Genomic DNA, 23,552 nt, shown 5'->3' with positions numbered 1-23,552 from the left:
CCTGTGAACCTCCTGGTTGCTCAAAGGTGGCCTCTCTCTTAGCTGAACTCAGCATATAAATGCAATAACTTCCCCCCAGCATGGGGCATGACTCCCAGGGATAAGCCTCCCTGGCACAGAGGGATTACTACCAAGCAACATCTAGCAATGCAACTGGAAAAAGACCTTGACCAAAAGGAGGTAAAGGTAAAGACAAATGAGTTTATATGGCTATGAGACTTCAAAGCAAGTCATGAGATCATTCCAGAGGTTATGCTTATGAACATCTCAGCAGAATCTCATTGACTGACAAATTAGACACTATTCGAAACAGTGGGCCTCCTAAGGGTTCAGGAGATACCCAGGCACTATGGTCAGGGCAGATAATTCAAGAGTTTGGTACCTTGCCAGTGGGCCCTACTTTGAGGTTTGTACTCCCCAGTGTAACAGAATTGGACTCAGTTGTGCTTTCTCTGCACATGGCTCTTCTGTCCCTTCTATTTGAACCTATAGCTGGTGCTGGAGTTGGTAGGTGTATGTCCAAGAGATGTGAATCTTTGGGCTGTCATGTGCCAGCTGGGCCCTGAGCCTCAAAGGAGTTGCAACATGTACTCTTCAGTTCATTGGGCTCATCCAGGACAACTAACAAGGAGGTGATGATGGACAACTGCCATACCAAGAAACTGAGAGAGTCAACAACTGCAAGCAAGAGAGTCTCATCTATCAGCCATTTGGGACTGAAGCCCCCTCTCAATTAGAGGTAGAGTTGGCATCACCATCCCAGAAGCCTCAGGACTGGGGAATGAACTTTGGACTAGAGTGGACTTACTGGTATCCTACAACAGACTTATTGTAATTCTAGCAAAGGAAGAACATATATCATTGATGTGGAGGCAGAGGCCACTGGAGGTTCTGAGGTCAGAGAGAGGAAAAACAGGTATAATACTGGGGCATTTTCAGGACTTGGGAATTGTCCTGAATGACATTGTAATGACAGATACAGGTCATTATATATCTTTCCATAACCTACAGAATTGTGTGGGAGAGAGTGTAAACTACAATGTAAACTATAATGCATGCTTAGTGACAATGCTCCAAAATGTGTTCATCAATTGCAATGAATGTCCCACACTAATGAAGGATGTTAATGTGGGTAAATGTGGTCAGTATGGGAAGTGGGGAAGAAAAAAAAAAATGTTGGTGTCATATGAGATTAAAATCCAGACTCTTGTGAGGCTTTACTAAATCCTTGTTTCCCTAAATTTATTCATGTTCCTTAAGCCCTCTAAGCTTCAGTTATATTGAAATAACCTTCACTTCCGAAGTTTAAGTACCAATATAAGAAAAGTGTTTAGCAAATATAGAGTTGTTGAGAAATGTTAAAAAAATAAATAAAAGTCAATTAATAAACAATAAAAAAGCAGTCAACACAAAGCCTTACCTTAATTTTTTTCAGTCCTTAAATGGAAATTGTCCAAAGGAGCAAGCAAGTAAATGTGAGTGCAATTTCTAAATTACAAGCCTTTTTATTTATCCAACTTATCCTCAATTATTGTACTCTGTGTAGCATTTAGTTATTTTTAGGAGATTTAACTAGAAAGGGCACAGGCTTTGATTTTTGAGAAAGTTGACTGGCATTGAGACCTAGGACTGCCATGTAGAGGTTTTATGACTTTAGTTGCCATACTTAACCCTCTAAGCCTCAGTGTCTTATCTCTTAATTGAGGATAGTAACTTGAACCTTGGAAAGTTACACTAGAACATAAAATCCATGAAGAAAGATTTATTTTTTTCTTTTTTCTTTTTCATCATATACTCAGAACTGAATGACTGGCAGATAACAGTTTCCATTGCATCCTCTTTTATACCTTTCAATTTGTATATAATTTAAATGTAATAACTAAATTTTAAAAAGGCAATTAAAATATTAAACAGGCAAAAGAAACTTTTCAGAAGGTATAGAATAGAACCTGATCTAGTTAAGCTTATGATATTTACAATCACTGCCTGATGCCCTAAATAGTAACTAGCCCCTTTTCCTCACACCCTCCTATCTTTTTATTTTATATCAGATTTGTTTGTGTAAGTGGGCTGGTCTTTAAAACGAATGTGAAACATTAAAAAAACCCTATAAGATGGCAGGTGACCAAATTTCTTTTTGAGCAAGAGGTAGGGTCTAGGTCTCTGCTCCCCATGCTCCGGGTAGAACAAAACAAAGCTGAAATCTTCATCAGAGGCAAGGGAAGGCTCAGGAAGCAAGGAGCAGTCTGAAGAAATGCCCAGTTCAGGGAATCCTGAAGCTGCCACCAACAGCAAGACAGAGTCACACTGGGTGGGACCAAATGGAGACATTCCAACTAAAGCAAAGGACTTCAGAATAGTGAAGGCGGACTGAAAGAGGAATTCTAAACACTTATGCTCATTTATTACAACTTACCTATTGAGAAAGGCAGAAAGGATTCCCTTTTCTTAAACTGTCCATTCTCCAGAAAATGCTCTGGATTGAACACATCAGGGGTGGCCCACTCTGCAGGGTCCCTGTGCAGCGCAGTCAGATTGGTCAGGATCATGGTTCCCTAGAGAAGATAGCAATGACTCAAGCGAGGGTCTATATGCAGAACACAGCTGCACAACAGGCACTTGCCATCAGGTTCCATGCAAGCCTGACCACACTGTAAATTTCCCCTGCCCTCCAAAAGCCACCATCTCCTGAGCGCGCCACCACCTGAAAACCTGCCCTTTGCTATGGGACATACAGTTCATATTATGGATTGAAACTGGCTGTTGGGTATTTTCTTAGGGAAGTTTGACTACTCTTGATTGTGGACATGTTGTCCAGGCAGCATTTTATCAAAATCAAGCAGCTCCTCAGTTAGGCAGCTCTACAAGGGTAAAAGAAGTCTCATTCATCTCTGTTCTCTCATTCGCCTTCCTCCATTGCTTCCATTATCACACTACCCACCTCCAAACACACACACAGTGGGTTAAAAATAGAGGTATGTTAAAAATACTAGCATTAATGTGATGTTGGCCCAAGTGGTCTCAAATGTCCTTCTACATTTTAACATTCCATAACTCCAGCACTGTATGTAGAAGTATTTTCCAAAGTCCCTAAATGGTTCTTTGGCAAAGTATGTTTGAGTACTACTGACACTTACATCCCCACAAATATTCACAACACATATTACATAGGAAAAATTCTGAGAAATCCCACAGGTCTTCTTGCCCTAAAGATACTGGACTAAGGAACCCCTACCTCCCCAATACATATTAATATGTAGTTGAACTAAGGTTTTAACATTCATAAGTGAAGGAAGAAAAATGGTATTGTGTCGGGTATAATATCTCTCTCCCCATTCATGTGATTTCATAGGTTTTGAATACTTGTCACTTTTACAAGTTTAGTTTCCAAACATCCAGAAAGATGGGCTTGAAGGTCTGGGGAGCTCCTGATTACCTTGGGCAGGTAGTATCCAGCCACGGTGGTATCGGCTGACACCTCCCTGGGCACATTGAAGGGAATGATGTTGGCCATTCTCTGCACCTCATGAATGACAGCATTGGTGTAGGGCAGGCGCTCTCGGTCTGCCGTGGTTGGCTGATGCGAAGGGCCTATCACTCTGTCGATCTCAGCCTGTACTTTCTCTGGAAAAGAAGAGCATGATCTATTATTTTTTAAATGTCTGTGATTCCTTCCAAAGATGTAAAGGTGTCTCCAAGTTCTCATCTTTTGTATTCGAATTGGTAACCAGGTTGCAGTGAAATAAAATGGTCCTTTAACTTTTCAAGGACTTATTTAGAAAGCTGCCCAGTCCATAATTTTTCTTGATCCTGGGTAGGCTAAGGAGTAGAATAACCAGGATCAAAAGGGCAAAGATTGTAGTAAGATTTATAGATTCCAGTTTCTCAAGGAGGCATAAACCAGTGGAAAATAAGCTATGATGTAAGAAAGGCTGGATGTAAACTTTGCTCCACAATATTAATGCTGCAAATTATCTTAAATTCTCTGAGCCTGTTTCCTTATCTGAGTAGCAAGGACCAATCTGCATTCATCTTAAGGATATTTTGCCAATTGTATGAGTTGATGTATGTGAGCACCCAATATATGACAGGACTGCTAGTTGTCCTCCAACATGTCCTTCCTCCTTTTTTATATAATAATAGAGATTTTGACTGGATACATGGTTGTTCAGCTAAAAATTACATTCCTAGATTCCTTTGTCACTAAATGTGACCAACTGGCTAATAGAATATGCACAGATGTGATACTTAATACTTGGAACCTGACCTTAAATGAAACAGCATATGCTCCCTTATCTTTTTCCCTTTCTTACTGGTGGAATGACATCCCTAGTGGTAATCCTTCCTAATGCAAAAAAAGGCATCATTCTAGAACCAATAGAATAGCAAGTAAAAGGAGCTTGGAACTCTAAGAGTTCTTCATAGAACAGGTAAGACTTTTCACCTGAGAGAAAAATAACTATCATTTAAGCCATTGCTAATTTAGAGACTCTGTTACAGAAACAAAATCCATTTCCCAACAAGGTTTGAAAGTTTTTAAAAAATGTATTCCAAATTAGAAATGCATTTTATATCATCTTCCAGGAAACATACACACAAAAACATATGTATTATATGTACATTTATGAAATATAAAAGAAATAAAATTTCATGGGCATAATTATCTTTAGTATATGGAAAGCCTACTACTTCTATTTATTTCAGAATAAAGAGTGGTCTTGATTCACCAAATTGATTTTAAGTACTGTAGCAGTTTGATATGGTTATGAATTCTAAAAATAGATTTTGGATTATGTTTATAATCTGGTCTGTACCTGGGCATGATTAAATTATGATTAGGGCTTTGATTGGGCCACTTCATTAGAGAATTGAGTACCCCACCCCTTGGTGGGTGGAGACTCACAGATAAAAGGCATGGCAAAGGACAGAGTTGAGGGATTTGGATGCTGGAGTTTTGATGTTGGAGTTTAAGGCTGAAGCATTAAGCTGGAGCCCCAGAAAGTAAGCACAGAGAAAAGAGAAGCAAGCCCCAGGAAGAGACGAAACCTGAACCCAAAGAGAAGAAAAACCCTGGAAAGGAGGAAACCAAAAGCCTGAACCCTCACAACCGTTGACAGCCATTGTGCTCCAACACTTGAAAATAGACTTTGGTGAGGGAGGTAACTTATATTTTATGGCCTGGTATATGAAATTTACTAATTCTGGTATTTTGCATCAGTACCCCTTTGGCTGACTAATACAAGTACTATTAATAAATTGCTAGCCATATTTTTTGAAAAACTGTGCCCCAACAGTACTCAGCACCCATGGGCTCAAAGTGTTCCAAGGCCTGAAGAAAGAAAAATGAACATATAAATATAACAGGCACTGTCCTTGAATGGAGCACAATGTGTGGGAAACCTATGTAAATATTGTGTGATCAGCACAATGATAGAGGCTGATCACTGAATCATCCCTAGAAGAAGAAATGCTAGTGATTTCCTAGAAGAATGGGAAACATCACAGGGTAGGTAGTGTTTGAGAAGATTCTTCAAGAAGACTACTGGCTTGCTTGTAGGGAAATTGGGAAAGTAGATTCTTTATTAAGGGAACATCATACCAGATGCCATAGGGGCATAAATAAGGATAGTACAATGGGAATTAACATGTAATTTAGTGAGGCTGCCATGCAGATGGAGTGGGTTGAGGCTGGACAGGCAGAAAGTGGTGTTATATTTGAATTACCAGGATTCATCACTATCCCAACAGAAAAGCTGAAGAATGCTCCAGTTCTCAAGTCCATATCACCTCATGAGTGGTCAAGTGATCTTTCTATTATGTCCTGCTATCTACTGGCCCCAAATTCTGGGCAGTAGGTTCTGTGAGGTGGTCCATCCTGTTCCTGGCACAGCACCAACACGCTCACCTTGGATTTCTGGGTTGACGGTCAGGTAAAGTAGAGCCCAGCGTAGCGTTGTAGAAGTTGTCTCTGTTCCAGCAAAGAAGAGGTCCAGAGTGCTGCAGATAAGGTTTTCTTCATGGAAACTTGATGCAGCATTGTCTGAATTCTAGAAAGAACAGTGTTTATTGATTAGTTTGTAGTGTTTGTTCTTGACTACAAAACGCAGAGCTTTATCCTAGGGAGGGAAGATGGAGGGAAATGTTCCCTGGATAAATGATTCTCCTTTTGTCACACTCAGGAGACAGCAGCTATTATGCCAGTATCATTAGCATCATCCTGCCCCAAGTGTAGGAAGTTACCTAGGATTTCCAGCAGTTAGAGGGATAAAAATCAAGATGGACATTGTCTTTAGCTTATAATTTGGGAAAAGGTATTAGTACAGTGGAAAGAGAATGGGATATAAATAAATCAGACTTGAGTTTCAATATCAGCTACATCATTTACAGCACTATGACTTACAGCAAGCTCCATAACCTCTCTGTGCCTCAGTTTCCTCATTCACAAAATGAAAATAATATGTCCCTCTTAAGATCACTTCAGGAATTGCCTGAGATGCAAAAGGAAACATAGCAAATACGCAACACAATTTTAATGATATCAGAAAGGATAAACTGCATTTCTCTTTTATGTAGCAATACTCTCATTTCCTATTATTCTTTTCTAGGTTAAACCTTTCTGATGCCATTAAACATTCCTCATGACTTCTCATCTTTATCACTGTCCTCTTAAAATTTCAATTTTTCAACAGCCTTCTTAATGTTTCTACCATATTAGAGCACTATATAGTAAGTAAAGTTTCCTTCTTTGAGGAAAAACAATGATTCTATTAATATTATGCCAGTAAGATAAAATAGGGGAGGAAATGGAAATAAATCTATTAATACCATTCTGTCTATTCCAGAGACAGGAAACATTAATCTGATCTCCAGAACTGTATGAACTAAACACATGTTTTAAGACACCACATTTATGGCAATTTATTACAGCAGCAATATCTTCATTTGTCCTTTCATAACAAAACACAGGAAATAACTTTGATTTCCTTACCTTTGCTATTTCCTGGAGGTAAGCATCAATAAAGTCTCTCATTTCAGCAGGATTCCAATTTCTCTTGTGTTCTTCAATGATATGAGAAACAAATGATTTCAGGTTTTCCCAGTTTCTGAAGAGTGTTTGGTGAGGTCCAGGAAGGAATTTCATTATCCATGGAAAGAGATTGTAGAGCTAAATGACGAAAGCAAAAGCACTGCAGGATCATACGTTGTTACTTTTCTACTTTTTAAGACAAACAATCTTTTCCTTCCATCTCTCTTTTTAGGCTTAAGCCTGGTCAAACTTGATGCATCTTTTCCTCTTTCTCTCTTCTTCTCACCCCTCTAGCAAAGCATTTCAGTTATGCAAAATATATCCAGCTGCAGCCACTTGTCACCATTCCAACTGCTTCTACCCTAGAACAAATACTAGCAGTTTTTATCTTTGGTTGCCTCCAATAGTTTTCCTGATTCCATTCTTAAACCCATTCCTAGTCTATTTTCCACAGAGTTGTCAGACTGAACACTTAACAATTTAATAGATCATTTCACTCCTTGGCTCTTGATCCTCCAATGGCTTTCCATTAATTTCAGTAAAAAGGTCTACAATGCTACCTGTTTCTCTAAGCCCTTACACAATTTGGTCCCTGCTTTGTCTATCTTATTGCTGCTTTACTCTCTACATTCTAGCTACACTGGCCTCCATGATTACATCAAGCATGTTCCTATTTTAGGCTTTTGCATATGCTATTCCTTCTGTTTGCAATGCTCTTCCACTATAAACCTGTATGTCCCACCTCCTCACTTCATTATCGAGCCACTTACTTGGAACAGTCTTACCATATGTATTAGTCAGGGAAACAGAACTGATAGGGGATATCTGTAAATAGTATGCGATTTTATAAAATTGTCTCACACTTCCGTTGGGAGGCACAAATCCATATTATGTAGGGTGGCATTCAGTAAGTCCAGAGATGGTAATTTTAGAAGAAGGACTGCATACAGCGAAGGCAACCCATAACTGGAGTATGTGTCTATTCTACTTGGAACAAATCACTGCCTGTTCCATGTTGGAAATAGTCCAATGTAATCAGCCTTCCACCAGGCAAGAGGCTGATCTTCTTGGGAAATGGTGCCATATTGGGGACTGAGTGTGTCTCTCTCTTCACTTTGTTCATAAACCCATTGGACAATGACAGGTGTGGCTGGGGAAAGAGGCTGACTGCTATCCAGAGAATGGGCCATCTTATGTACTTGATTATTACAATTGTCCTATGCTGAAATTACCCTTTGATGAGCATTCATATGGGACATAAATATTTTCCTGTTTTCTGCCCACTCAGGAAGGTTTATCCATATAACTCTTCCACAGACCTTCTTGTCAACAGTCTTATAATCATGTTCCTTCCAAGTCCCTGACCTTCCAGCCAAGCATTGGTAACATCCCATGAATCAGTGTAAAAATGCACCTCCAGCCATTCTCCTTCCAAGCAAAATGAATAACTTGGTGCACTGCTCAAAGTTCTGCACATGGGTTCATGTGAGACAATTTTATAAAAGCTCATACCATTTACAGATATCTGCTATAGGTTCTATTTTCCCTAGAGAGTCTGGTACTGGAAGTAGAGTTTCTGCCAAAAATGTTGGAACAGTTTTGTAAATGGGTAGGTGGCATTTTTTTGGAAGAATTTTTCAAATCCTTGATAGAAAAGTCCTATACTGCTTTGAAATGACTGTTAATAGGAATACAGGCCCTAAAGTTATTTCTGAAAGAAATGATGCTGGAAAGAAAGCAATTCTTGTTTTAAAATTGCAGAGAACTTGGCAAAATTGACTACTGACGTTAGATGGAAGGCAGCATTTGAAAATGATGAACTTGGGTATTTAGACGAGGAGATTTCCAAATTAAATGTGGTAACTGCAGCCTGGCTTCTCCTTGCAGCTATACCAAAACATGAAAGGAAAGGGCTAAGCTGAGAGCTGAAGTGCTAGGCACAAAGTAACCAGAACTTGATGGTTTGGGAAATCCAAAGCTTCCAGAAAATGAGCCCCCAGAGGATAGTACCCTATAGAAGGATTTAAATAAATTTGGAACTAACTAGCCCAGCCATCTCCTTGACTGGAAATGCATTATCCAAGAAGGACTTGTGGAAAGTCTTACTTTCTGATGGCTTGAACCCCTGTTTTCTGCATGCTAAACCAACAAGCATTTTGCAAGGCCTGTATTAATGAAACCATATTCAGCCTGGATGAAAAGGGAAAGGAGGAGGAGAGACTGAAGGAAAAACAACTTCAAGAGGAAAACCATGGAAGCTGAGGTCTAGAATTAAGACCTCCTTTGGCCAAGAGAGGGACCTCACCCATTTGTGCAGAAAGGGTGAGTTTGTCCTGGTGTTTGAAGAAGGTGGCTATTCCAGCCCATTGTTTAGGGAGAGTTTGGCTCTCCATAGTGAGGCTATGGAAGAGATAGAGCATGTAGTCCAGAAATTGGGAAAAAATATGGCCATCATCCCAATATTCTTGGAGGGTGAGGTCTGGAGCTAAGCCACCATCCAGATGCTTGATGAGGGTGGAGCTGAGAAAATGGCCATTGAGCACGCCCATAGAAAGGGTGGGTCCTCATGAGGCCCTGAGGAGAAGAAACCATGCTTCTTATAGGTGACTCTCAGACTGTGGAATCTAATGGAGTATTCCCTGCAGGACTTGGAACTGTCAGGGACCCAGGACACTTATAGTCCTTACAGTTTCTCCTCATGGTAATGCAAATGTTTATCCTATGTCTGGCCCTCTTTTGTATTTTGAGGCAGATAACTTGTTTCATAAGTTTCCCAGGTCTGCAGTGAGAGTACTTTTGACCCAAGACAAACTGCATGCCTATAACTAATTTTTATGTGATTTTGTACTTAGTGTTACTACTCAAATGGTTTAAGGTTTTTGAAATATTGTGATGTAATGAATTTATTTTGCATATGGGAGAAGCATGTCTTCTTTTTGGGATTCGGAGGGTGGAGTGTGACCATTTGAAATTATTTTATGAATCCCAAAAAGAGAAAGATTTTTGTGGGCTGGCCCACTAGTGTGGGCATGAGATCTTCAACTGGACTACGTCAATGAGGCATGACTCAGGTTGAATCTCTGCTCTCTTTCTGGTTCTGATAAAAAACAGAGATACACAGGAAAAGAGAGTTCTGCCATTTTTGGCCCTGCCATATGACTGAAAGGAAGAGCTCAGGAAATGAGGCTCCAGGGGGAGATGGGCCTTATGCCTGATAGCTTGCAGCTGAAATCAGGAAGAAAGCAGAGTGGCCAAACCTAAGAAAGGAAACCTGGAGGGGAAGGCAGAGACCACTCATAATCTTACTTCAACATGGCTGCTAACTTTGGTGAGAAGGCACCTCTTAAGTTGCCTTGAGTTGGACTTTTCATGACCTTGTAACTGTAAGGTTTTACCCCAAATAAATACCTTTTATGAAACCTCTTTGGCTGACATATATATATGAGAAACAAATGCCATGAAGAAAAATAAAGCAGTGTAAGGGAATAGATAAATGGTGACAGTGGTACTGCCACTTACAATATTACCTGGTATATTAGTTTGCCAAAGGGGTGCCAATGCAAAATATCAGAAATGTGTTGGCTTTTATAAAGGATATTTATTTGGGGTAAAACCTTACAGTTAAAGGCCTTAACAAATCTATCTTAAGGTTGGTTTCTCACCAAAGTCAGTGGCCACGTATTGAAGCAAGATGGTTGCCAACCTCCCTGAGAGTTCAGCTTTCCTCTCTCTCAGCTACAGGCTGGCACAGAGCTTGTCCCTCTCCCAGGGCCACAGGATCAAAGTTGTCTCCTCTTCCAAGTCATGATAAAGTTCTCTCCTCTGTCATCTATGGAGCTCTTTCTCTTTTTTTTAATGTATCTTCTTCCATCTGTCTTCTTGAGTGAGTAACCATTTACATAGCCCACCAAGGAGGCAGGGACTTAACCTGAGGTACATGTTGCCAAAGTGGTTGAATCAAAGCTCTAATCTTAGCATAATTTAATCAAAGTCACCTCAGCTGAATCTAATACAATCAAAGGGTATCATGTCCAGAGATACAAACCAGTTTACTAAAATAGTCTCTTTTTTTGGAATTCATAAATAATCTCACCTTCACATATATACTTACATATATGTACATGTATATTTGTATTTGTCTCTCCACTATGAGGTAATTTTCATTTGGGCAAAACTTGGTATTTTTACTTAAATAAAACAGGTGTTAATTAAATTTTCTCTAATATCTGATAGAAAGCATGTAATATAATAATTTGCCTAGACTTAAGATGAGGCAGACATGGATTTGACTACTAACTCTGGGATAGAAGGACATTTTCAATGTCAAAGAAATATAACCAGCAAAACCAAGAATGTGGAATAAACTACAAGACAAATAACTAAGTTTTGTCAGTATATAAATTTTAAAGGGAAAAAAAAGCAATGGGCAGAAAGCAATAGAATGAGCAAGACTTGAGGGACATAGGAATCAAATTCAACATATGGGCCTAGTTTGGATTCTGATTCAAAGGAAAAATGATAAAACCCATGAAAAATACTTAGGAAATCTGAATACTGAGTATTTGATGACAAAGAATTATTATTAATATTTTTCAGGTTCATTAATATATTTGTTAAAATGGACCTTTTAAGAAATATATACTGAAATATTAATGTATCAAATAACAGATCTGTAAATTGCCCCAAAATAATCCAGGGCCAGGAAGAAAAATTGACTGTAGGTACAGATGAAATGAAATTGTCAAAGTGTTAATAACTGTTGGAGCTGATTGATAGGTACATAATGATTTATTATTATATTCTCTCTACTTTTATATGCCTCTGTAATTTTCTAAAATAAAGTGGTTTTTTTTTTAAAGATTTATCTATTTATTTATTTCTCTCCCCTTCCCCCTCACCCTGGTTGTCTGTTCTCTGTATCTATTTGCTGCGTCTTCTTTGTCCGCTTCTGTTGTTGTCAGCAGCACGGGAATCTGTGTTTCTTTTTGTTGCGTTGTGTCAGCTCTCTGTGTGTGCAGTGCCATTCCTGGGCAGGCTGCACGTTCTTTCACACTGGGTGGCTCTCCTTACGGGGTGCACTCCTGGCACGTGGGGCTCCCCTAGGTGGGGGACACCCCTGCATGGCAAGGCACTCCTTGCGCGCATCAGCACTGCGCATGGGTCAGCTCCACACGGATCAAGGAGGCCCGGGGTTTGAACTGCTGACCTCCCATATGGTAGACGGACGCCCTAACCACTGGGCCAAGTCCGCCACCTGATTTTTCAAAGTGAAGCAACATTTTAAAAGTTTGGCAATGTCAGATGAAGTATATTAAGGACAACCCTTTAATAAGAATAGTAAGATAAGATAAAAAAAATTGTACAATGTGACATGCATACACTTACTGATCAAGTTAGTGAGGAATTCAGGAATAAGATCTAAGGAAAGAAAGAAGCCCAGAGCGGTGAACTCAGTACTTAGGGGGTGACTCTAGAAGTGTCTTCCAAATTCAGAGTTTTTTATAGACATGCAGGCATAGAAACATAAAATTTGGAGTTCAGGTCATATCAAGGAAAGGGATGATGTTAGGATCCCAAAGGGCTGCACTCTATGTAATTAAGAGACTAATAATACCAAGTGTTGCAGGGTGTGTAAATAGTGCAATCATTTTGAAAATATTTTGCCATCTTTTATTTCCATATTTACTCAAGAAAAATGAGCAGATACATCCACAAAAATACTTGTACAAGACTGATCATGACAGCTTTATTCAGAACACCCTGAAAATGGAAACAACCCAAATGCCCATCATTAGAAAACAGATTAACAAACAGAGACATATTTGTGAAATGGAATACTATTCAGCATGTACACAAATAGATCTCAAAATGATTGAATGAGATGCAAAAGAGTATACCTGTAAATCCATTTGGGTAGGACAGACATCTTAATGATGTTTAGTCTTCCAGTCCATGGATATACAATATTCTTCCATGTATTTAGGTCTTTCTTGATTTCCTTTAACAATGCTGTATAGTTTTCTGTGTATAAATTCTTTACATCTTTAGTTGTTTATTCCTAGATATTTGCTTCTTTTAGGTGCTATTGTAAATGGCATTTTTTCTTGATTTCTTCCTTAGATTGCTCATTATTAGTGTACAGAAGTGCTACTGATTTTTACAGGTTGATCTTAGATCTTTCCACTTTACTGAACTAGTTAATCAGTTCTAGAAGCTTTGTTTTAGATTTTCAAAGCCTTCTAAATTTAGGATCATGTCATCTGAAAATAGTAAATTTTTATTTCTTCCTTTCCAATTTGGATGCTTTTTATTTTTCCTTGCCTAAGTCCTCAAGCTAGTACTTCTAACACAAGGGTAAATAAGAGCAATGACAGTGGGTATCATTTTCTGGTTCAAGATCTTAGAGAGAAAGCATTTGGCATTTCACCATTGAGTATGATGTAAGCTGTGGGTTTTTCATATACACCCTTTATCATGTTGAGGAGGTTTCCTTCTATTTCTATTTTTCAAAGTGTTTTTATCAAGAAAGTATGCTGTATCTTGTCAAATGCTTTTTCTACATTAATAGAAATGATCATGTGATTTTTTTCTTTTGATTTGTTAATTTGGTATATTACATTGATTGATTTCCTTATGTTGAAACACCCTTGCATACCAGGAATAAAACCCACTTGATCATGGTATATAATTCATTTGATAGGTTGTTGACTGCAGTTAGTAAGTATTTTCTTGAGGATTTTAGCATCTAAATTCTTTAGGGAGATTGGTCTGTAATTTTCTTTTCCTGTGGTATCTTTATGTGGCTTTGGTATTAGGGTGAAATTGTTAGTATAGAATGAGTTAGGTAATGTTCCCTTCACTTCCATTTTTGGAAGAGTTTAAGTAGGATTGGTGTTATTTCTTTCTGGAATGATTGGTCGAATTCACCTGTGAAGCCATCTGGCCTTGGGCTTTTCTTGGTTGGGAGGTTCTTGATGACTAATACCATCTCATTATTTGTTACTGGTCTGCTGAATTCATCAATTTTCTTGCATTTCCATTGTAGGATGCTTTTGTATTTCTAGAAATTTGTCCAGTTATCTAAGTTATCCATCAGGTTGGCATGCAGTTTTTCAAAGTATCCTTTATGATACTCTATTCCTGTGGGATCAGTAGTGATATCCCCTTGTTTATTTTATTTTATTTATTTGCATCTTATTTCTCTCTTTTTTTAAAAAAAAAAATCTAGTAAGGGTTTGCCAATTTTATTAATCTTCTCTAAGAAACAGCTATTGGTTTTGTTAATTTTTTTCTAGTTTTTCTTTTTTTTTAATCCTCAATTTCATCTGGATCTGCTCTAATCTTTGTTATTTCCTTCTTTCTGCTCACTTTGGGATTAGTTTATTTGCTCTAGTTTGTTGCTATGTCTAGATCCTCTAATGTATTATTCAAGGTCTGTTTCTTTATTAACCCTCTGTCAAGATGTTCTGTCTAATGGTGATAATGGGGTATTAAAGTCCCATACTATAATTTTTGAGACATCTATTTTTGCACTTAGTTTTTCCAATGTTTGCCGTCATGCATTTGGGGTACCCTGGTTAGGTGCATAAATATTTATGATTGTTATTTCTTCTTGATGTATTGCTCATTTTATTAAGATATAGTGTCCTTCTTTGTTTCTTACAATAGTTTTGAATTTAAAGTCTATTTTGTCTGATATTAGTATAGCTACATCAGCATTTTTTGGTTATTGTTTCCATGTAAAATCATTTTCCAACCTTTCATTAGCAATCTTCTGGAATCCTTGGGTCTAATGTTAGTTTCTTGTGGATATCATCTCAATGGGTCATATTTCCTTATCCGTTCTCCCAATCTGTATCATTTGATTGAAGAGTTTAACCTATTAACATTCAATGTTATTACTGTCAAGGCAGTCCCTAAATTAGCCATTTTTCTTTTGGTTTATATATTTCATATGTTGTTTTTATTTCTCTTTTTAGTCTTTTAGTTATTCTTACTAATAATTTTACTTTCTACTTTCTCCCCCAACCTTCTTTCTCCCATTTTTTTCTTTCAACCTGCAGCACTCCCTTAAGTATTTCATGAAAGGCACGTTTCTTGTTAACAAACTCTCTGAATTTCTGTTTATCTGTGAATATTTTGAACTCTCCATCATTTTTGAATGCCAGCTTTGCTGGATACAGATTCTTGGCTCGCAACTTTTTATTTTAGCACCTTAACTATGCAATACCATTGCCTTTTTGCTTCCTTGGTTTCAGATGAGAAATCTTCACTTGATCTTATCAAGCTTCCCATATATGTGATAGATCTCTTTCTCTTGCTGCTTTCAGAATTCTCTCTTCATCTTGACTGTTTGACAATTTTATAAGTATGTGTCTCAGGGTAGGCTTGTTAGGATTTATATTGTTTGGAGTGTGCTGTGCTTCCTGGAAATGTACATCCATATTCCTCAAAAGAGTTTGGAAATTTTCAGCCATTATTTCCTCCAACACTCCTTATTCCCCCTTTCATTTCTCTTCTCCCTCTGGGATGTCTATATTGTGTTTGTGCGTTTCATGTTGCCATTCAATTCCCTGAGTCTCTCATGCTTTTTTCCTATCTTTTTACCAATCTCTTCTACTGTGTGAAATTTTGGATGTACTATCTTCAATGTCATTAATTCTTTCCTCCGTCTGTTCAAATCTACTGTTATGTGCTTCTAGCATACTTTAATTTCTTGGATTGTGCTTTCATCTCCTTCAAATCTATTATCTCTTAATGTATGTTTATGATTTCTTCTGTATGTTCCCCCAGTGTCTTCTTAATATCCTTTATCCCTTCCTTCACTCATTAAGTTGATCCATGATATTTTTTTGGACATCCTTAGTTTTTACCAAACTGGACAAGTCAATTATGCAATTTATTTGGAAGTGCAAGGGGTCCCAAACAGCCAAAAACATCTTGAATAAGAAAAGTGAAATTTGAGGTATCACACCACCTGACTTTAAAGCATACTACAAAGCTACAGTGATCAAAACTGCATGATTTTGGCACAAGGATAGACATATATCAGAACTGAATTGAGAGTTCTGATATAGTCCTCGCATATATGGTAAACTACTATTCAACAAGGCCACTAAACCTACTTAGCTGGGACAGAATATACTCTTCAACAAATGGTGCTGGGAGAAATCCATTTCCAAAATCCATATCCAAAAGAATAAGAGAGGATCACCATCTCATGCCCTATACAAAAATTAACTCACAATGGACCAAAGGCCTAACTATAAGAACTAAGACCATAAAACTCCTAGAAGATAATGTAGGGAAGCACCTATGAGCCATTTTAGTAGGAAATGGTTTCATAAACATTATTCCAAAAGCATGAGAAATGAAAGAAAAATAAAAATGAATGGAACCTCCTCAAAATTAAAAACTTTCATGCTTCAAATGGATTTGTCAAAAAAGTGAAAAGGCAGCCTACTCAATGGGAGAAAATATTTGGGAACCACTTAATCTAATATCCAGCATATATAAAGAAATCCTACATCTGAAAAATAAAAAGACAAACAAGTCATTTAAAAAATGGGAAACAGATTTGAATAAACTTTTTTCCAAAGAGGAAATACAGATGGCTAAAAAACACAAGAAATGATGTTCAACATCACTAACTATAGGGAAATACAAATCAAAACTACAATGAGGTATCCTCTTACACCTATTAGACTGGTGACTATTATAAAAAAAACAACAACAGAGAATTACAAGTGTTGGAGAGGATATGGAAGAAAAAAAACACTCATCCTCTGCTGGTGGGAAGGTAGAATGGTGCAGCCATTGTGGAGGATGTTTGGGTGGTTCCTCAGGAACCTAACTTTAGAATTGCCATTTGATCCAGCAATCCCACTTCTGGTATGTTCCCAGAAGAATTAAAAGAATGGACATGAATAGATAAATGCGCACCAATGTTCATAGCAGCATTGTTCACTATTGCCAAAAGTTTGAAGGGACCCAACTGTCCATCAACAGATGAATGAATAAGCAAAATGTGGGTATATACACACAAGGGAATATCACTGAGTTGTAAGAAGGAATTCAAGTACTGACACATGCAACAACATGGATGAATCTTGAAGACTTTATGCTAAGTGAAGCCAATCAATAAAGAATAAATATTGCATTATCTCACTAATTTGACCTAAGCATATTGAGCAGAATCACTGCATTAAGGTATGGAAGATAGGCTATCAGAGGACAGAATGGGAGTACAGTGTGGTGAACTGATGCTCATTACAGAAAAAATGCATGATAAAGTTGAAGGGGGATGGTTTGGGAGTGGATGGGGTTGGTGTTGATACAGGGATGAGTGGGGTTGAGGGTACTGGAGTGCGAGGGTGAGCAGGGTGGGAAAGGGCTAGAGGAAGGAACAGGTGAACTCTGGGGATTTGTAGATCTGTGATTGAAACTACAATGGGGGAATATTCTTTTGGCAAATATGGCAGGGGAAGGTCACTGGTGCATGGTGTTGGGGAGGGTGGTTATTTGGGAAAGGGTGCACCTCGGCCATGATTCTGTGGAATATGAATGTGTCCATCTTGTCACAGGGTGTCATCTCAGTGGGTAGAAACCCACACAATAAAGAAGAAAATCTTGAACTCCCACCCTAAGGAGTCCTGATACATTATCAAATAGAGGAGCAAAACTCTTGAGTACATAGGCAGTGTCTAATAAAAGAAAACAGACCAGTATATCAAGCCCTCATTATTAATGCATGAAACTAGAAACCTTATTCTTCAAAAACTGAAACTCAGTGGTTACCATATGTTCCCTGGGGAAGAGGAAGAATGAGTGGAACATAGAGCATTTCTAAGGAATTGAAATGGAATTGTTCTGCCTGATCTTGCATTGACAGATACAGGCCATTATACATTTTGTCAGAACCTATAAACATGCACAGCATGAAATGTAAACCATAATTTAAACCACTGACCATGATTAGTAGCAATGCTTTGATACTGGTTCATCAGTTGAAACAAATGTACCATACTCATGCAGGATGCTGTTGGTAGGGGATTATGTGGGGGTGAGAGGGAGCAATATATGGGATCCCCTATATTTTCTATGTGACTTTTCTGTAACCTAAAGTTTCTTGGAAAATAAAGTGAATATAAAAATAAGACGCTGGAGGAACATACAGAAGAAATTGTCAATATACATAAAAGAAATTGTCAATATACATCTTACAGTGATGAAAGGCACAATGCAAACAGATTTTTTATTTCTTATTTTATTATTTTATCATGATATTTTGCTTTGTTTTTGATGAAGTTTTGGTTGCAGAGGGGTTGCAACTGTGGCAGAAGAGGATTACTGGTACAGGGTGTTGGTGGTGGAGAGATATGCAGGGAGGACTGCACCTGGAGCATGCCTCTATGGAATATGCTGTTTCCCTTCAGCTTTGCAAGTGGGTGCCTCATGCACCTTGGGGCACTGAGGTTAGGTGCATAGATATTTATAATAGTTATTTTGTCTTGGTGAATTGCCCCATTTATTAATACATAATAGCCTCTTCATCCCTTAAAACAGTTATTGATTTAAAGTCTATTTTGTCCAATATTAGTTTTCCTACTTCTGCTCTCTTTTGGTTACACTTTGCATGGAATATCTTTCTCCAACCTTTCACTTTTAAGATGGTTGTGTCCTAATGTCTGAGGTGATTCTCTTATAGGTAACATATAGATGGCTCATATTTTTTTATTCCATTCTTTCAGTCTATGTCTTTTGTTTGGGGAGTTTAAGCCTTTAGCATTCAATGATATAACTAAAGGCATTATTTACTTCATCCATTCTGACTTTTGGCATTGTGCTGTCCTATTGTATTATAGTCTATCATTTTTATCCTTTCTAATAATCTTCATTTCTACCCTCTTTTCCAAGTATCTTGCCCTTGTTTATCCTTTCAATTTGCAGCACTCCTTTTAGTAGCTCTTGTAATTTTGGTCTTCTGGTAACATATTCTACCAATTTTTGTTTGTCTGTGAAGAACTTCGAACTTTCCTTCATTTTTGAAGGACAGTTTTGCCAGATACAGATTTCTGTACTTGCAGTTTTTCTTTTTCAATACCTTAAAAACATCATACCACTTTCTTCTCTCCATGGTTTCTGAAAAGAAGGGAGGCACTTAATCTTACTGAGTTTACCTTGTATGTGATGCTTTCTTTTCTCATGCTGCTTTCAAAGTCTTCTCTTTTTCTCTGATATTTGTCATTCTGAACAGTAAGTGTTCTGGGATATGTCTCTTCACATTTATTCTATTTGGGGTGCACTGTAATTCTTGGATATTGATATTTATGTCTTTCATAAAGGTATGGAAGTTTTCAGGCATTATTTCCTCAAATATTCTTATTGCCCCTTTTCCATTTTCTTCTTCTCTGGGACACTAATAATGTGTATAGTTTTTTTTGTTTTTTTTTCCCATTTTGCCCTGTCATTCAATTCCCTGAGCTCCTTCTCCATTTTCCCCATTCTATTCTCTCTGTTTTTCTGTCTTTTTCAGTTCAGATAATCTGTCTTTGAAGTCACTAATTCTTTCTTTAAGCAATTCAAGTATACTCTTATGTGCCCCTAATACATTTTTTAGGCTTTTAAAAAATTTACTGAAGTATATCATTCACACATGAACATACATAAACAATAAGTGTATAGTAATAGTTGTGAACTTAACAAAGCAAATATACATAGCATCATACAGTGCTCTCATCTCACCCTACCACCAATACTTTGATTTGTTGTTAAATATTTTCAACAAATGATTAAAGAGCATCCTCAAAATATTACTACTAACCAAAGTATTTTCTCCAATCCAACCAATTATTATTAATATATTTATATCATTTATACATGAACATACATAAACAAAAAGGATATAGTGACAGTCATAAACTTACAAAGCAAACATGCATAATGTCATCAAACCTTGCATTGTTGTGAGACATTTGTTACAAATTATGAAAGAATATTGTCAAATTCTTACTACCAATTATAGTCTTATCTTATGTTTGGTGTGTTTTTCCCCAACCCACCCTACTATTATTTTTTAAATATATTTTTATGACAGAAGTTGTAAACTTAAAAAAATTATGCACATGTGCAGAATTTCCAAACAACACCCCTCTATTAACACACTACACCATGGTGGAATATTTGTTACAGATTATGAGATAATATCATCTGATTATTACCAGGCTCATAGCACACATTTTGCACACATTTTTCCATACTCACCCATTATCAACACAGTACATCTTTGGCATAGATGCAAGAATATTACATTATTACTGTTAACCACAGTCCACAGGTCACTCCAGTTGTATTTTTCTCATGCTTCTCCACATTCCCACTACCCTGCAATAGTGATGTATATTTGCTCTAGCTCACAAAGGACACTCTTGCATCTGTACCATTAACCACAATTCTCATCCACCTCTGGGTTTACGGTGCCTTTCAGTCCCTAGATTATTCTCTGGCATTCTGTAAATTGGCATTTACATCCCCATTTATAAACCAGCTATTAGTCAGTATAATGTGTTACTGTCAACTCTGTACATTTCTGCACTTTTACAGTAAAGCTAATTAAAACTTCTATATATATTAAACATCAGGGGTCCATCTCAGTCCTCCTCGTATCTCCTTTAAGAAGCTACCACCTACCACCAGGACTTGAGGATATTTTCCTACATTTTCTTCTAGAAACTTTATGGTTCTTATTTTATATTTAGGTTTTGACTCATTTGAGTTAACTTTTGTATAAGGTATGAGATAGGGTTCCTCTTTCTTTCTTTTGGCTATGGATATCTAGTTCTCTCAGCACCATTTGCTGAATGGACTGTTCTGCCCGAGCTGGGTGGGTTTGACAGGCTAGTAAAAAATCACTTGATCACAGATGTGAGGGTCTGTTTCTGAACCATAAACTCAGTTCCATTGGTCTACGTGTCTATCTTTAGGACAGTATCATGCTGTTTTTACTACTGTAGCTAGGTAATATGATTTAAAGTCTGGAAATAAGAGTCCTCCAACTTCACTTTTCCTTTTTAAGATGTTTCTGGCAACTCAGGACCCTTTACTCTTCCAAATAAATTTGATAATCATGTTTTTCATTTATTTTTCAAATGCTGGTGGAATTTTTATCAGGACTGCATTGAATCTGTATATCAGTTTGGGTAGATTTGGCATCTTAATGATATTTAGTCTTCCAATCATAAGCATGGAATGCTCTTCCACTTATCTAGGCCTTTTTAAATTTCTTTTAATAATGAGTTGTAATTTTCTGAATACAACTGCTTTATATCATTGGTTAAGGTCCTTCCTAAATATTTGGGTATTATCTGTCATATTTTATTTTCACCACTCTTTTGGCACTTTTAGTTACTTTTATTGATATAATCTTCACTTCTAGACTCTCTTTCAGGCCTCTTTCTCTGGTCTTGTCTTTTCAGGCTGTAGCAAAACCTTTATTTATTTATTTATTTATTTTTTAAGATTTCTTTTTATTTTTTATTCCTCTCCTCTTATCCCCCCTCCTCCATTGCCTGCTCTCTGTGTCCATTTGTTGTGTGTTCTGTGTCTGCTTACATTCTTGTCAGCAGCACCGGGAATCTGTGTCTCTTTTTGTTGCACCATCTTGCTGACAGCTCTCTGTGTGTGCTACGGCACTCTTGAGCAGGCTGCACTTTTTTCTCACAGGGTGGCTCTTCTTGCAGGGCACACTCCTTGCATGTGGTTCTCCTTTATGCAGTGGACACCCATGCATGGCACGGCACTCCTTGCACACATCAGCACTGTGCATCGGCCAGCTCACCACATGGGTCAGGACTTCCCAAATGGTAGGTGAAAGTTCCATCAGCTGAGCCCCATCTGCTTCCCTAAACCCTTTAATATTTTCTGCAAAGCCAATTTCTTGGTTACAAACTCTCTCAGTTTCTGTTTATCTGGGAATATTCTAAACTCACCTCATTCTAAACTCATAAACTCAATGTTGCCAGATATAAGATTCTTGGCTGATAGTTTTTCTCTTGAAGTATTTTAAATATATCATACCACTGTCTTCTTCTCTCCATGGTTTTTGGTGAGAAACAGCACTTAATCTTATGGTATCCCTTACATGTTATGCATTCCTTTTCTCTTGCTGCTTTCAGAATTCTCTCTTTGTCTTTGGCAGTGCAGGTTCACCACAGTTGCCCCGGTAAACTTCTGATTATTCAGTCTGTGCCAGCCAAATATACCTGCAGTTACCTGGATAGGCTGGTTCAGGGACCACCAGCTTCCACCCTGATAGAGGTGGGGCTGAAGCCTAGGCTAGGACTGCAGACCAATCTGGGTGAAAGAAACCAGTCTCTACCTTCACTGTGATTTTCAATCAGCCTGGCTTTCCCTCAGGCTGGGGGCAGCGTCAAAATGGTGGCTTCCAGCCTATTTTTGAGTTGGAAAGGTTCAAACTTTAGCTGTTCTTAGGGTTATACTTTAGTTAGCCAAATTTACTAATAAGTAACCGAAATCAGTGGTCAACTCTCTCTTCCTCTCCTATTTTTGGGAAATGGAGCCTCCAATTCCAGCCACAGAATAGCTCCTGGGGCAGCTTGTGCTACCAAAGTAGGATGATCACCCACTGGCCTCCATAGCATGGACTGTAGTTTTCCGGAAGGGCTGGTGCATGTCCCCTAGCTTCATCCCTGCTGGAGATAGGGCTGTGGCTTATGCTACAGCTGCAATTTGATCTAGATGGAAAGAAGCCAGTCCCTACCAGTATTGTGATTTTCGGTGCACCCCAGTTTCCCTTGTGTCAGGTGTGGAGTTAAGATGGCGGCACCAAACTCTTTCTGACTTAGAGTTTCAAAAACTTTAACTGCTCTTAGGATTACACTTTAGCCTGCCAAATTTACTAATTAGTAGCTGAAGTTGGTGGCCAATCTTCTCTTCCTCCCCCATTTTTGGGAAGTTGAGCTTCCAATTCCAGTCATGGAATAGCTTCCAATGCAGCTTGTGCCACCAGTGGAGGATGGGCACCAGCCTCCTTGGCATGGAGTGCTCTACTTATGCATATTCTCTGCAGATGGGCAGTCTCCTCCTTCCATTCTTTCAAGGATGTTTTAGGGTGCTCTCCTGGTCTCCTGGAGTCCCCATACAGGTGATTTAGGTAGCTCTGGGTCTGGGTGTAACTGCCCTGTAGCAGGAGCTGACTCTAGGATCTCCTTACTCTGCCACCATCTTGCTGGTTGTCCTCTAATATAGTTAAATCTCATCCATCATATCTTTCATTCCCATAAGGTCTGTTACTTTTCTTTGCAGACTTTCAAATTGTTCTTTATGCTCATACAGTTTTATCTCAATATCATTAATTTCTTTAGTCATATTTTCTTTCAATTTTTAAGTTGATTTAGGAGAGTTGTGTGATTATCTTTGATTAATTTCTTAAATCCTAAATCTCTTCAGGATATTTTGTTTATTCCTTTGGCTGGGCCATGCCTTCCTGTTTCCTAACATGGCTTGT

The 23,552-nt window shown here is 38.1% G+C and overlaps 1 protein-coding gene across 1 annotated transcript in view; it reads right to left on the bottom strand.

The window, feature by feature from the left end:
• Positions 1-23,552, bottom strand: part of LOC101438656 (cytochrome P450 2J2-like) — a 43,115-nt gene that overhangs the window by 5,079 nt on the left and 14,484 nt on the right. The window contains exons 5-8 of the mRNA XM_004484531.4: positions 6,989-7,165; positions 5,906-6,047; positions 3,437-3,624; positions 2,417-2,555 (exon numbers count right to left, since the gene is read on the bottom strand). Of these exons, the coding sequence (XP_004484588.1) occupies positions 2,417-2,555; positions 3,437-3,624; positions 5,906-6,047; positions 6,989-7,165 (646 nt within the window). The remainder of the gene's footprint in view (positions 1-2,416; positions 2,556-3,436; positions 3,625-5,905; positions 6,048-6,988; positions 7,166-23,552) is intronic.

This window comes from Dasypus novemcinctus, chromosome 9 (genome assembly GCF_030445035.2).
Source record: "Dasypus novemcinctus isolate mDasNov1 chromosome 9, mDasNov1.1.hap2, whole genome shotgun sequence".
Taxonomy (NCBI): Eukaryota; Metazoa; Chordata; class Mammalia; order Cingulata; family Dasypodidae; genus Dasypus; species Dasypus novemcinctus.
Note: the sequence above shows the minus strand (reverse complement) of the source record. Positions and strands in the feature narration are given on the sequence as shown.